General features: G+C 52.9%; 1 protein-coding gene across 3 annotated transcripts in view; it reads right to left on the bottom strand.

Annotated features, from left to right (window-relative positions):
- Window positions 1-13,012, bottom strand: part of FLT4 (fms related receptor tyrosine kinase 4) — a 57,424-nt gene that overhangs the window by 20,768 nt on the left and 23,644 nt on the right. For all 3 annotated transcript variants that reach the window (XM_064387745.1, XM_064387744.1, XM_064387746.1), the window contains exons 3-10: window positions 9,287-9,558; window positions 5,544-5,656; window positions 4,484-4,646; window positions 4,082-4,221; window positions 3,220-3,388; window positions 2,555-2,672; window positions 1,815-1,966; window positions 895-1,057 (exon numbers count right to left, since the gene is read on the bottom strand). In XM_064387745.1, coding sequence (XP_064243815.1) covers window positions 895-1,057; window positions 1,815-1,966; window positions 2,555-2,672; window positions 3,220-3,388; window positions 4,082-4,221; window positions 4,484-4,646; window positions 5,544-5,656; window positions 9,287-9,558 — 1,290 coding nt within the window. The remainder of the gene's footprint in view (window positions 1-894; window positions 1,058-1,814; window positions 1,967-2,554; window positions 2,673-3,219; window positions 3,389-4,081; window positions 4,222-4,483; window positions 4,647-5,543; window positions 5,657-9,286; window positions 9,559-13,012) is intronic.

Below are 13,012 nucleotides of genomic sequence, written 5' to 3'. Positions count from 1 at the left end.
AAGCGAGAAAGAAGCCTCCTGCATCCTCTGGAGCTGTGCTAGGCAGAAATATGGTGGCCTTGGGAGACAGTGCTCATAATTCATGGGCCCCTCTACTTCCTGACAGGGCCACAGTGCACTTGCATGCAATGGAAAGCTCTCTGGTGTCCCTGGCTTGGCAAAAGCCTGCACAGGGCTGCGGGACCTGGCTTCCTCCAGGCACTCTGATGTCCTCCACCCTGACTGCTCTGGCTACAACTCCCCAGCATCCCTTTCCTTCATCCGGTGAGACTGTCATTAAAAAATGCCTCAGCTGCCTCAGCTTCCCAGGGCACAGGCAGTGGGCATGCACCCTTCCTGCCTACCTATTGCCCTGCGGGCAAATCATCCCAGCAGCTGGCAGAGATCTGGCACTTCCCCAGGGTTCAGCAATTCTTCCCCACAAGCCGCAGCTGCCTATGAGCACTTTTGCTTCCCAGGAGAAGAGAAAGGACAGAAACACCACGGGGACCTCAGGGCAGGAATGGTGTGAACCCCAACTGTTGTCTTGGGGTCTTACCAAGGGGCTGTGACAATTTTTCCTGCAATCTGCCTCAGTTTCCACATTAGCACACTGATCAGTGGTTTCATTGCCGGTGCTGTGAGGTGTGGCTGGGCCATGGACATGCACTGACAGATGCAGGGGGCTGAGGATGCAGAGGATGCTGTGGAAGCTGTTGGTGTCTGGGACCAGCCAGCCTGGGCAAAACTCCCACACAGACAAGTGTCTCCACTCTGCCTTCCCACAAGGTGCCATGTTGTGTGTGGGAGAGCAAAAGTGAGACACAGCTGGGGGCACAGCCTTGGTCACAAGAAGCCCATAACACCACGATGGTGGCGTGACAAGACACAAGTGTTGGAAGAAATGGCACTTACAGGCTGCGTCGGGAGAACATCCGACAGGGCATCCATGGCCTCCACTGCCACTGGATCACCTCCGGTGCTGGGATGCCATAGACAGTGCAAGTGAGGGCCTGGGGGCTCCTCTTGGAGTAGATGCTTGGGGAGGAGGCCTCCTTCTCATGGATGCGTGGAGGAACTGCAAGGATCAGAGTGACATTGTGAGCAGCTGCAGGCTCAGGTGCTGCATCCCCAGGCATGGCACAGCCCTCCCCAGGCCTGGCACAGCCCTCCCCAGGTGTGGCACAGCCCTCCCCAGGCCAGGCACAGCCCTCCCCAGGCCTGGCACAGCCCTCCCCAGCCCCATTTATGGACAGCCTGAGCACTACAGCTCGCTGGCTCTCAGGGCAACTCACGCCTGCAAGGCACAGTAGGTCATACTTAAGCAGATTCAAGTGACATCATTTCTCCCTTCTCTGGTGAGTAGAACTGTCTGGATGCTGCAGGGCTCAAAGCACAGTGTCACAGAGCCTGCTGGAGACACATCTCCAGGCAGCAGTGCCCTTTCAGCATTTTTTAGCTGGTATCTGTTTACTGTGTGACTGGGACCAGTTTCTGCTGTGGGAAAACTCCACAGGGGCTTCCCTCCCAGAGGAACTACTCCAAATCAAGACTTTATCTGTGTGGCAGCTGCCCTGCTCCCAAGTCCACATCAGTCAGGGTCACCCTCAGCAGCATCTCCAGCTGCAGTTGGGAAGTGGCCCCTGAGCAAAGACAAATCCTGCCCAAAGCGAGGGAGCCAGGAACAAAATTTTGCCGTAGGGGAGGAAGAGGTGATGGAGGCACCAACTGCTTCAGGACAGCAAGGGGGACTTGTTCTTGGAGCAGCCCAAAGGCTGGGGCCATGGGCTCAGCACTCCCCCCCAGCTCCAGCCCCAGCCCCATCCCCTCCTTACCATTGACAATTAACTGGAGGCTGATGTGCTTCTCCAGCCCTGCCAGCCTGTTCCTCAGAACCAGCGTGTATGTCCCAGCATGCTGCTCCGACACATCCTTGATCTGCATTGAAGATTGAGATTGCTTGGGAATTAGCTTTCCATCCTTGTACCTGCGGGGAGGCAGAGAGAAAATGCAGCCATGGGGAGGAAGTGTCCCACTGGCAGCTGGGCAAAGGGTTTGCTGGTCCCCACAAGAGTGCAGTCAGGGTGCCCTGTGCTAGCACTGAGGACCTCTCTGGAGAGAGCCCTGGGCCTTCCCTGGACCCAGGTTATGGGTCTGCACATTGTGTGGTATGGAGGTGTGTGGGGTTGGGGGTGTTGTAGCTCTGCCAGAGCAGTGAGGGGGTGCAAAGCTCCCATCTCCAGTCAGCTTTGATGGAAGTGCAGCATGATGAGGCGCACAACCCATCCCACTACCTTGTTCCTCTGGGCAGCTGTGATCACCACAGCAGAGGGACAAGAGGGACAGCTCCTGTGGGAACTCCACGTGGCCCCTCCAGCCATGCAGAGCTGCCAAGCCAGGCTGTGCAGCTGAGAGCCAGGGCATGGGAGAAATGGCCCCCATGGGTGGAAAAAAGTGACATTTGTGACAATCTTGGTGACAGAGGGACCTAGCAAGGAAGCCAGGCTAGGCTTCCCTGTTTGACAGAGGAAAGGAGGAAAGGAGAAGGTGGCTGAAGCTAAGAAAAGTAAGTTACCACTGGAAGTCTGGTGGGGGGTAAGCCACAACTTTCACTGGCAGCTTCACAGCTTCATCTCCTGCAGTGGCTTCTATCACCGGGCCCTTCCTCCACTCCACAGTGATGAAGGGCTTTTCTGCAAGGAAAACAGTGACCATGGAGGAGAACTCAAAGAGACAGGGTGCCACAAAGCTCTGCTGCTCTCCACAGGACCCAACAGCAAGGATCAAGGACATGGGGGAGTGTCATAACAGCGCAGCTGAGATCCTGGCAGCTCCTCTGTCTCCCTCTTGGGAACCACTGGGAATGCAGGAAGGCTGGGCTGCCCTGTGGCTTTCTGCTGCCAAAAAACAACCACCCAAAGCAGATGGTGCCTTGTGCACCTGCAGCTGTGCCCCTCAGGCCAGCCATGCCACAGGGGCACTGCATTTACCACAGAGTTACAAGATAAGTGTGTCCTGCCAGTCCACTGCATTTGTGCCAGTTTGGTGTTGGCACCTCTTTCCCTCCCCTTTGGGACCTTGGTGAGTGTGACTCTGCTCCCAGCATGGTGCTGGGGCACAGGAGGGCTGAGGGGCTGGAGAAGGGCTGGGTTTCACTAGAGCAGAGTGGAGGGGGGGTCAGGAGCCACTCTGCCCAAGCAGTCTGGGGGTGGCTCTGCAGGGCACTGCCAGGTGCCATACCATGCACAATGACATCGGTGCTCTCCTCCAGCATCTGGGCACCATTGGTGGCAGTGCATGTGTACTTCCCCAGGTCCTGCTGGCTGACGTTGTGGAGGGTCAGGATACTGGAGAGCTCTGTGTATGTCTGCAGGGAGCGGCGCTCGGACTCGATCACTGCTCGCTGCGTCTGTGGGAGATGACACAGAGAAGGGGATGAGGGACAGCAGTGGGATGAGGCTGTGTGGATGGGCCCTGCACAGCTCTGATTCCTGATGCTCAGTGCCTGCCTGGACAGGTTTCTGCACAACTGAGTGCCATCCTCAGGGATGGAAGGGCACATGTTCTGTGTACTGACTGCCTGAGGCTGAGCTCAGGTCTTAGCATGGTTTGCTCTTGTAGCCCAGGAACCAGGCTGGGAGCTCCATGAACTGAGAGATGTTCTCAAGGGACTCCCCTGTCACACCATTCGAAAAAGCCAGAAGGTACAAGCAGGGGAAAACACAGTGGGGAAGGGACCACCTCACAGGCTTTTGGTAACAAGGGCTCTATGATTAGAGTAGTTCCTTTCAAACCAATCACATTTACTCTGGATTTGCACTGGTGAAAGTGAAGCCAGTGTTTTCTCAAGAACCCCAGAGCAGTAACACCTCGTCAAGGAGGGAGCTTTCTGCCAGGAAAAGATGTCTTCATTCTGTCTGCCTTCTGCTGCAGGAGAAAAAAATGGGAGAGCACTCTGACACAGATGTCCAGGGCACAGCATGGTCAGGAGTATGAAGAAGAACCCTGCCAATGATGTGAAGAGGAACAATGAAGGCTCAGGAGGGGGTGACTCAGAGGATAACTCCCTCAGTGCACGGGGAGCTGCTCAGCTTGCTGGTACCTGTTTGCCAGGGTAAGTCCAGTGGAAGCGGACCCCGGAGTTGAACTCAGCCCACACTGTGCAGTTCAAGACCAGCTTCTCTCCCACTAGCAGCTCCATGGCTTTCTTGGGATACAGCTGGATGTCATACAGCTCACTCCCTGATGCAGAAGAGGGAATGAAAAGAGATTTCTGATCTAGTTAACTCTTTGACTCAGACTGTGCAATGTGTCATTCCCATTCCCAGGAGGTTTGGGAATGACCCCCTGCTGCATGGTGTATCTCTGTCCCACACACAGTGGAAGAGCTATGTGCACCATGCAGAGTCTGTGTAGCTAGAGAGGACCATAACAATCCCATGAGCCACACTGATGGACTTCAGAGCCACCCCAACTGCTCCCCTGAACCTTCCCAAATATTCACCTGCTATATGGATGATGAAGAAATTGGATTTGAAGACCTTCTTGTCGATTTCAGTCTCACAGTGGACATACAGTAAGTCCCTGATCAAGTGTGTGGGTACCTGCATTCCCTTCTTGTTGTCCCAGAAAGTGCTTTTCCCATCAGGGTGTATGAAGAAATTTTGCTGGAAAAATCAACATTTTGCCAAATGAAATCAGAGGGTAACCACATTCCCACTCCACCCCTCCCAGACTTTATGCTGGCTAACACATCCCTTTTGTGGGAAGAAATGATGCAGCATCATGCTGTGCTGGCCTCCTGCCCTCTTCCCCCAAGGGTTTGCCATCTAGGAATCGTGGCCTCCCCTCTACCCCAAGTAGCTGCATCCTGCACCATGAGCCTCCCCGTCTGCAGAGTGGGCCAGAGACTTCCAGGAATGGAAATTTCTAGAGATAGCTAAGGAAACTGATGCCGATGTCCCAAACATCAGCCCCACCGGGATGAGTGCTGACCTTGGGTAGTGTCCTTCCCGGGCAAGGGAAAGGCCCCTGGCCCCCAGAGTGTCCCTGGAGGCCTTTGTACAATAGTAACACTCATCCTGGAAGGATGTATTTGCATTGTGAAAAAAAAAAAAAAAAAAGAAAAAAAAGTGTGGGGGGGAAAGGCAAAAGCAAAAGCAAACTGATAAGAGAGCTGTTTTTAGTCATGAGCCCCAGGGCTGCAGCCTCGTCCCTTGTGGGGATGCTGACCACCTAGAGGGGTGTAGATCACAGAGACGAGGCAAACGGGGGATGCTGTGGGGAATTGGGTTTAAAACAAAGTCTTGTTTTGTTTCACAGGGCTCCAGGGAAGAGAGGCAAGGTTGGCAGGAAACCCGTGGGATCTGCCCAAGGGAACTGGACAACACAGCTTCAACCAGCAAATAAAACGAGGAAGCCAGTGGCTTGTACTTTCCATGGAAAATTTATCCCATGCATTTTCCTTTCCTGGCAGTGCCTGTCATGCTTCCACTCAGGAATTACAAATGCAGAACAAATGCAATACATCTCAGTGCAGAGGCTCCCAGCAGCCGAGCTCTCACCGAGGTCAGTGTGACGTTAAGGTCAGGGATGGACACGAGACATGGTACCCAAGTGTTCTCCTTCTTGCTGATGAGGAGGGTTTCTGGCTTGTTGATAAATGGCTGTTCAAAATCTGTAGAAAAGATACAAGGAGATCAACTACTAAAAAAGAAGAAAAAAGTGGGAAAAGGCAACCACCACTAGAAAAAGAGGCTTTCTGAATTTCCTTAACACAGCACAAGCTTTCCAGAGGGAGTGACGTTGGGCTGCTCAGCCCCATCTGCCACATGTGACAGCCAGAGGAGACACCTGGAGCTCGGCAGTGCAAAGCCAGCCGGCTGCTCCGCACCAAACACGGAACCAGCGCAGCCCTGGTGCGGCATGTGGGCAGTGAGGGAAATGACCTCCCCTTTCCTGGAGCCCTCGAGGTCTCTGCCTGAGCCTGACCCTTGTGAAACCAGTGCGTCGTGTCCTGGGCTCGGCGCCTGCCCAGCTGGTGGCTGTGTCCCCTCGCGGGGCTCTGCTCGCCGGCACCGCGACCTTCCCTGGCGAGGAAGTGATCCGCAGCGCGGTGGAATGCAGATGTCATCCTGCAGCCACCCCGGCCGGCAGATAAACACAGGAGCTGAGCTTCCCAGGGCTGCCACCCCACTGCCGCCCAACTGCTGCAGGCACAAATATTGACAGGAAGAGCAAAACCACCCAGAAATAATCGTGATGAAATGACTTAGCAAGGCCAGGGATGTTACACCAAACTCTGTGCAGAGCCAGTGTACAATCAGCAGCGACCCAGGCTGAGAAAATGGGATGAAGACAAAATTGGAAAAGACAAAGAACTGTGAGGCTGCTTGGTGGCCTCAATGACAGATGATTTATTCTGTACTATCAGCCCCTGCCTGCCCTTTTCCACAGGTTTTATGCCTCACAGGATGCTCTGAATAGAGACTGGTTCCTAGTGGCTTGAAGGCACGGTGTTGCCAGCATGTCTCCTCTGTAAATGTCCATCCAGCACATGGTCATGATTGGCTTTATTCATGGAAATATCCCCTGGGTGAAGGAGGCTTTATAAGGGGTGATGGGTCTGCATCTGGGAGACACTGGGCTGCCTCAGGGTCCTGCTAGGAGAGATTTTACAGCTTTTGGTACACTGGAATCAGACCAAATGATCCCAGTGGTCTACATTTAGTTTTCTTCACCTGTGTTTCAGCTAAACCATTGATTTCAAGGGAGTGTAGCATGAGGAGAATCGTTTGTCCAACCTGAGATTCTTTCCCTCTGATACCCAACCCCTAGAGAGACCCATCTAAAGGGACAAGTCAAAGATAAATTTGGAACTGATCCTCACTTGGGGATTCTGTTGTTCAAATCACTTGGGCCCAACCCAATTCAGTGCTCCCACTGTTAAGTGCATAAACCTTTAATTATCGATCTGTAAAGCTGCTGCTTCAGTGATAGTCATGCTGCAAATTCCTCACCTCTGTGTGAAGCACTTTTTCTACAGTGTAGGTGAAACAACCCACACTCAAGAAACTGTATTGGTCACCTCTTAGGAAAACATGGATTGCCCAGAGTGTTCTTATCTTTATTTCCTGGTGGTTTTTGCTGCCACAGGATTGCTGATTTCTGAAACCACAGATTTGTTTCCAGTGTGAAGATGTTCCTCATTCCTTTCCCAAACTTTGGGCATTTGAGAAGGAGGAGCTGCACAGCTGGCAGAGGTGAGAGACTATGAGGTCCCCTTCAAGCTCAGACGGCAGCCAAGAACTGATTTAGTGGGCTGGTCCTGCTGCCAATGGGCTTGTGATTCATGCACTAACTCCCCTCTCTGACAACATCACAAATTTCCTTAAGACTGCCTTAATGGGTCGGATGGGAATAATTTAGCATCTTCTTCATTAATACATGCTAAGCTTTATGAGATGTGGGCTGTACGTAGCCTATCCTACCCTGATGAGGCATTCTGTGTCTACAGAGCTATCTGTAGTTGTAATCAAATGCACACCTAACCAGACACTTGGGAAGGAGACGCATGCATGGAGAGTTCATTTGACCACTGGATTGCAGGTAAAATACAGAAAAACCTGTTTTTCCAGGCAAGCACAGATATTCTCTTCCGGGCAATTTCACCAAGCCCTTAACATGAGAAATGAGCTTGATGGATAAACCTGTGGTCTGATCATCCTGTCTCCAAATATCCCCAACACTTACATCAGCCCTTCCAAGCTCTCCAGGGACAGTCTCACGTTGCAGCCCAGTTCAGCAGGAGCAGGCTTTATCTGAATGTTCTGCAATGGCTGTGCTTACCACATGCCTGAATTTTCCTGACATGTCCCTTCTCTTGCCTGAAAGCCTGTCCTGACTGGAAAGGCAGATTCTGAGGTTTTCTGGATGCTTGATAACCTTAAGAGGGGACAGCCTGATTGGACTGAGTGTGAACATGTGCTGTGCAGCCATGTGCACACAGTGCTGCGAGCTGTTGGCAGGATCTGTTGCACACACACTGTCCACAGGCACTGTGAGTCCCATGGGCCCTGACAGTGTGGGATTTATTGCCCCTAACCTGCACCATGTGCACTCTTTGTAAACAGAAGAGCAGCTCCTGAGCTGCAGAGAGGCTGGAGATGAGGGACAGTGGATCGGGGAAAAGTGACATTTGTTGGATCACAAAAAAATCAGTTCTTGCAAAAGCACTCCCTGCATATAAGCTTGTGGGGTTGTACTCATTTTCAGTGTATTTAAGAAGCTCTCTGCCTCCATCCTGATACAACCCTCTAGAGTGTCTGAACACCCCTGTCCAACTCACAGGTGTCTGAAATCCAGGCAGGCTCTGTCCTGTTTTAGGGTGGGCAGCATAGCCCACAGAAAGAGGAAGCAATTGCTCAGACAGACTTCAATTCCTTTCCAACAGCTGCCCAGCTTTTCTGATTTGCCCCTGCATTTTTCTCTGTATAGCTGCAGAGGCAAAATTGGCTTTGCCCTGGGACTTCTGAAAAATGCATCTTATATGTCATGACCTGCCTGGCTCATGACAACTGCACCAACTAATAAATGGGGGCGGAAAGAGAAATAGCTCAGCCAACTGTTTCCAGGGGACAGAGTTCATTTATCTTGCTGGAGCCTGCTGTGAGCAGTGGGGGAGACAACGGAGGAGGAACCCCTGGGACATGGAGATGCTGAGTATTGGCCCTGCAGCCACTCCCTAAGTTGAGGTTCCAGCCCCAAGCCTGGAGAACATCCCTCCTCTGCCAAAACACACCTCATAACCCTGCCTGCATGGGCAGCCCCTGCACAGTGTGGAGAGGAGCACCTGGATCTGTCACTGTGGAGCAGCTCAGGCCAGCAGGTCTGGGAGCAGGCTGCACATGGAGTGTTGGTACCACTCATCCTCTCCCTCTCAGTCTCAGCTTTATGAAACACTACCACCCCTGGCCACCAGCACCTCAGGGGGCCCCAAGCTGCCCAGAAGATAACTCCTGTGCTTTTTTTAGTGCTGGAGCATCTCTGAGGCTGGGCTCTCACTCCTTGAATTCCTGCATTCCAGCCCGGCTGGAGCAATGCCCCCGGGATGGGACATAATTGAATCCCGCCATGGACGGATATTGGTCCCCTGCACTTGCAGGGAACCAGCCCTCAGCCCCCTCCCCGAGGCTGAGCAGCCACGCTCTGCCCTGGGAGGCACACTGAGATGTTTAATCTTTCAGATATTATGCTGGTGCACTGGCTGCCCCGAGGCCCCCAGCCTGCAGTGCACAGCAGCTCTTACCTCTCACAAACACGTAGGTGCTGGCTGCCGTGGTGCCCTCGATTTTGGCCTCAATGTACTTGTAGTAGCAGCGGTAGTAACCTGTGTGGTTGGCCTGCGCCTCCGTCAGCAGCAGCACTTTGCAGTACGGCTTCGTGCCGGTCCCCTCGCAGTCTTCCTCTTGGATTGCCCAGCCGCCGCTGGGGGCTGCTGAGGCCACCAGCTCAGCCTCCTCCTTCCCAGCAGGATCCACCTTGCCCCCTGGCCACGACCACTCCAAAGGGTGCTGGCCTCTAGACATGGGTGAAAAGCAGCGTTAGCTTTGGGCTGAGCGTGGGGAACGCGGTGGCTTTGTGGCTCTGTGTGACTCTCTGCACACCTGCACGTGGCCCAGCCAGCCACCAGTTGGGCTGGGGCAAGGAGGAATGGCCATCCTCCAAGGGAAAAAACAGGCACAAGGAAATGGCAACCAGATTCCCTAAGTGCTGGGCAAGCAAAGGCTCATCCCCTTCCCCAGGACACCCCTCTGGCCATGCTAAGCTGTAAGATATCAGCACACTCATAAACAGGCCCCTCTGTCCCATGGCACTGTCCTGCTGGTATGAATGCCAGCACAGGGAAACACACGGGGCCCTGAGGGAAAGGTTCCATTTATTTTCTATTCCCTCTCATTATTAAAAGGGTCCATAGCTATTAGGGAAACACATGGATGTGATGATTTCCCTTGGCTCAGTGTAGCTGCTGGCTGGGGCTCATTGTGTGATGAATGGAGTGGGAAGAAGAATGGGGGAAGGAGAGCAGACTGGAAAGAAAGCGAGAAAGAGAAAAGCAGGAGGGAGTCAGGGATAAAAGACAGCAAGGGGAAAACAAGAGGAGGCTCAGCTGACTGCCTTCTGGCCAGCTGCCACCTGCTTCCTTTCCCCGTTGCTGTGGGAGGGGGCTCCCCTTGCTCTGCACAGCACCCTGCAGCCCCTCAAAACCCCAGCTGGCCTGGGGCTGCCAGCCCTTCCCACCTCTGCAGAGACGCTGACACCTGATGGCACGACCACAAAGCCTGTTCACCAGCAGCCCAAGGACAGACAGAAAAGTGCAGGAACTCAAGAAAGCCCCAGACAGAACACGCACGTGTGTATTTATATATAGCTGAGGATCTCCAGAGCGGGAGCTTGCATGTGCGCACACGTGCCACCGTGGCTTCTTATAACTCCACTTGTTTACTACAAACAAAACAAGCTTTTATTTCACACTGGAAGTTTCCTTCTGTGAAATCAGAGCCCCTTTCAGAGGAAGGCCTAGCCCCCACTTGAAAGTTTGCCAAATGGCTGAAAGTCACTTAAGTACGTGCGAAAAAAAAAGAAATGGGGGGGGGGGGGGGGGAAAGAAGCCATAGCCATCATAAGAGACAGCTGTGGGGTAAAAATGGCCTTTTGTCAGCACCATCAGCTCTATGAGGGGAAACTGGGTTCATCTATTATGCAAGCTGGGAATAGACATGTTGGAACACACAGCTCCTCTGCCAGGGCAGCTCTGTGGGCAGATACTTTTAAGCACAGGCAGACTGTGACCATCACTAGACAGCAGGGGACAGCAAGGAGGAAGGGAGATAAGGTGCCATTGGAGGGCACAATGGCTCAGATGCAACGAGGACAGGATTTCTGTCCAAGCATAGGGGAAAGACCTGCCCCTTTGTGCTTGTCTTCAGCAGCTGATTTATGTTCCCTGGATAGAGCAGACTTTGCTCTCTTCCAGCTTGTGGCAGATGAGTTTGGAGAGAGTGTGCTGCACTCTTCCCGTGCTGCCAAGCACAAGGGCTCTGGAGGCAGTGACAAGCCCCTGGGGACAGTCACACAACCCCTCTTACCCAGCTCAAACTTCTGCTTTCACTAAAAATGCCATCAGTGCCTGAGGCAGAGCTGAAAGCACAGCTCTGGCAGCTTGTGTTCATGAAGCAGAGGCAAGCTTCTCCCAAGTACCAGAGTCTCATGAACACTTAAATAAAAATAAGAACAGAATTTTGAGTTTGTCCCACCCTATTCATGTGCACAGAAAATAACAGTGAAACTGATCACTAAGCCAGGAACACCTGGTGGCCTCTGCCACAGCTGTGGCTGCTGTGTCCACAGCCCCCTGCGCTGGCACAGACCATGGGGCTGTCCCTGCTTTCAGCCCAGAGCTGAGAGCTTCAGACCAGGCATTTTTGGCACTCCACTTGCAGGAGGGTAATTGTGGAAGTCTCCAGCGTTTCCGCTTTCTGTTTGTTTATCTACTGGGATTTTCACACATTATCAGATCCACTTGTTCCATTAACCATCAAGGCCTGCAGCAGCTGAGTGACACATATTTATACAAACATGGATGGACCAGTGCACACAGACATGGCAACCAGCCCGTGGGCAGCTCAACCCAGGCATTCCTTTCAGATGTGCTTTCATTTCCTTTCATATGTCCATAGGCTTGGGGGGTCACAGAAGGCGTGGCATTACTGTTAGTCCAGGTTAGTGTCACTGGTGACTTAAGAGGTCCAGAAGAAGGAAGGAATGAGGGCAGGCCAGGCTCACATGGATTTATTTCTGAATCTACCCCCTGCATTCAGGGAAGGGTCCAAGCAGCAGTTTTGGACAGTTCCCTCTCTCCTATCTGTCACCTTCCAAGATTTATTCCCAAGTTGTTTTCTTTCAGCTCGGTGATAATTTGCCTCTTGGCGATGGAGCCTGCTGATGCCAGCTGGAAAAAAATGCTCTGTAGTCTTCTCCACAGCTGTTTTCCTCAATCTTTTCAGGATAGATGCACTTCAAGGGAGATGTTGCAGTTGGCATCCCTCTTCTTCAATCCTCTTTGAAACTCCCATGCGTGGTATGATGGACAAAGCTGGTTGTGGCTTTGTGGCTTAGCTGGGCTAAACCAGATTCCCCTCAGCACCATGGGGGATGTTCACAGCAGCCACTCAAGTGTAGGAGAGAGCAGCAGGTGTTGTGTGCTCCAGGACACTGCTCCAGAGCAGGGGTTGTGGGGCTTCACATGATCCTCAGGCTCCTTCAGCCCTGCCACAGTGCTCATTTCCTTCACGGGAGCCAAGAGGGCTCTGGGGTCAAATATTTCCTCTCTGCCACAGATGGGTTTGCACATCTGTGAGTCACTCTGGGAACAGGTCACCGGGCAGCAAAGGACATCCTTGCCCTTCTTTTTCTTGGTTTGCTGCCCACCTGTGTGCCCAGCACCTGCAGGATAGGATGGGACAGGGTGGGACAGGATGGGATGGCACAGACAGAACCAAGTTGATCCCTCCAGAGGTTTCTGCTGTTGTGAAGCTGGCTCCTGTGGGATTTGCTCCAATGCTTATGAGCTGGAAGAGCAAAAGCTCCATGCTTTCCCCCCATGCAGGCTGCTGAGGGCATGAATGCAGAGATTCACAATATTCTTTCCTTCCTTCTAGGAATGGGAGCTAATAAAAGCTGCACTGTCCATTTGGGCACCAGCCTCTTCCCCCTGTTCTGCCACCTGCTTGGATCAAAACATCCCTGGGGCTCTCAGCCAGCCCTGGCACAATCTCTGTTTTGGGGAACACTCCTGCACTGGTCCCCTGCTCTGTCTGGGCCTCTCAAGGGTGCCTTGTGCTGGGTGACAAGGGAACAAGACTGCATGAGATGGCATTTGCAAAAGCAGAGTCCCAGCATCTGGTGGCTCCTTGTGTGTGTGTGTGTTGTGCCTTTGTGTATCTGTTAAGCATGCCCAGCTCCAGAGGCATTG

The sequence above is a fragment of the Passer domesticus genome, chromosome 13, assembly GCF_036417665.1.
Source record: "Passer domesticus isolate bPasDom1 chromosome 13, bPasDom1.hap1, whole genome shotgun sequence".
In the NCBI taxonomy this organism is placed as follows: Eukaryota; Metazoa; Chordata; class Aves; order Passeriformes; family Passeridae; genus Passer; species Passer domesticus.
Note: the sequence above shows the minus strand (reverse complement) of the source record. Positions and strands in the feature narration are given on the sequence as shown.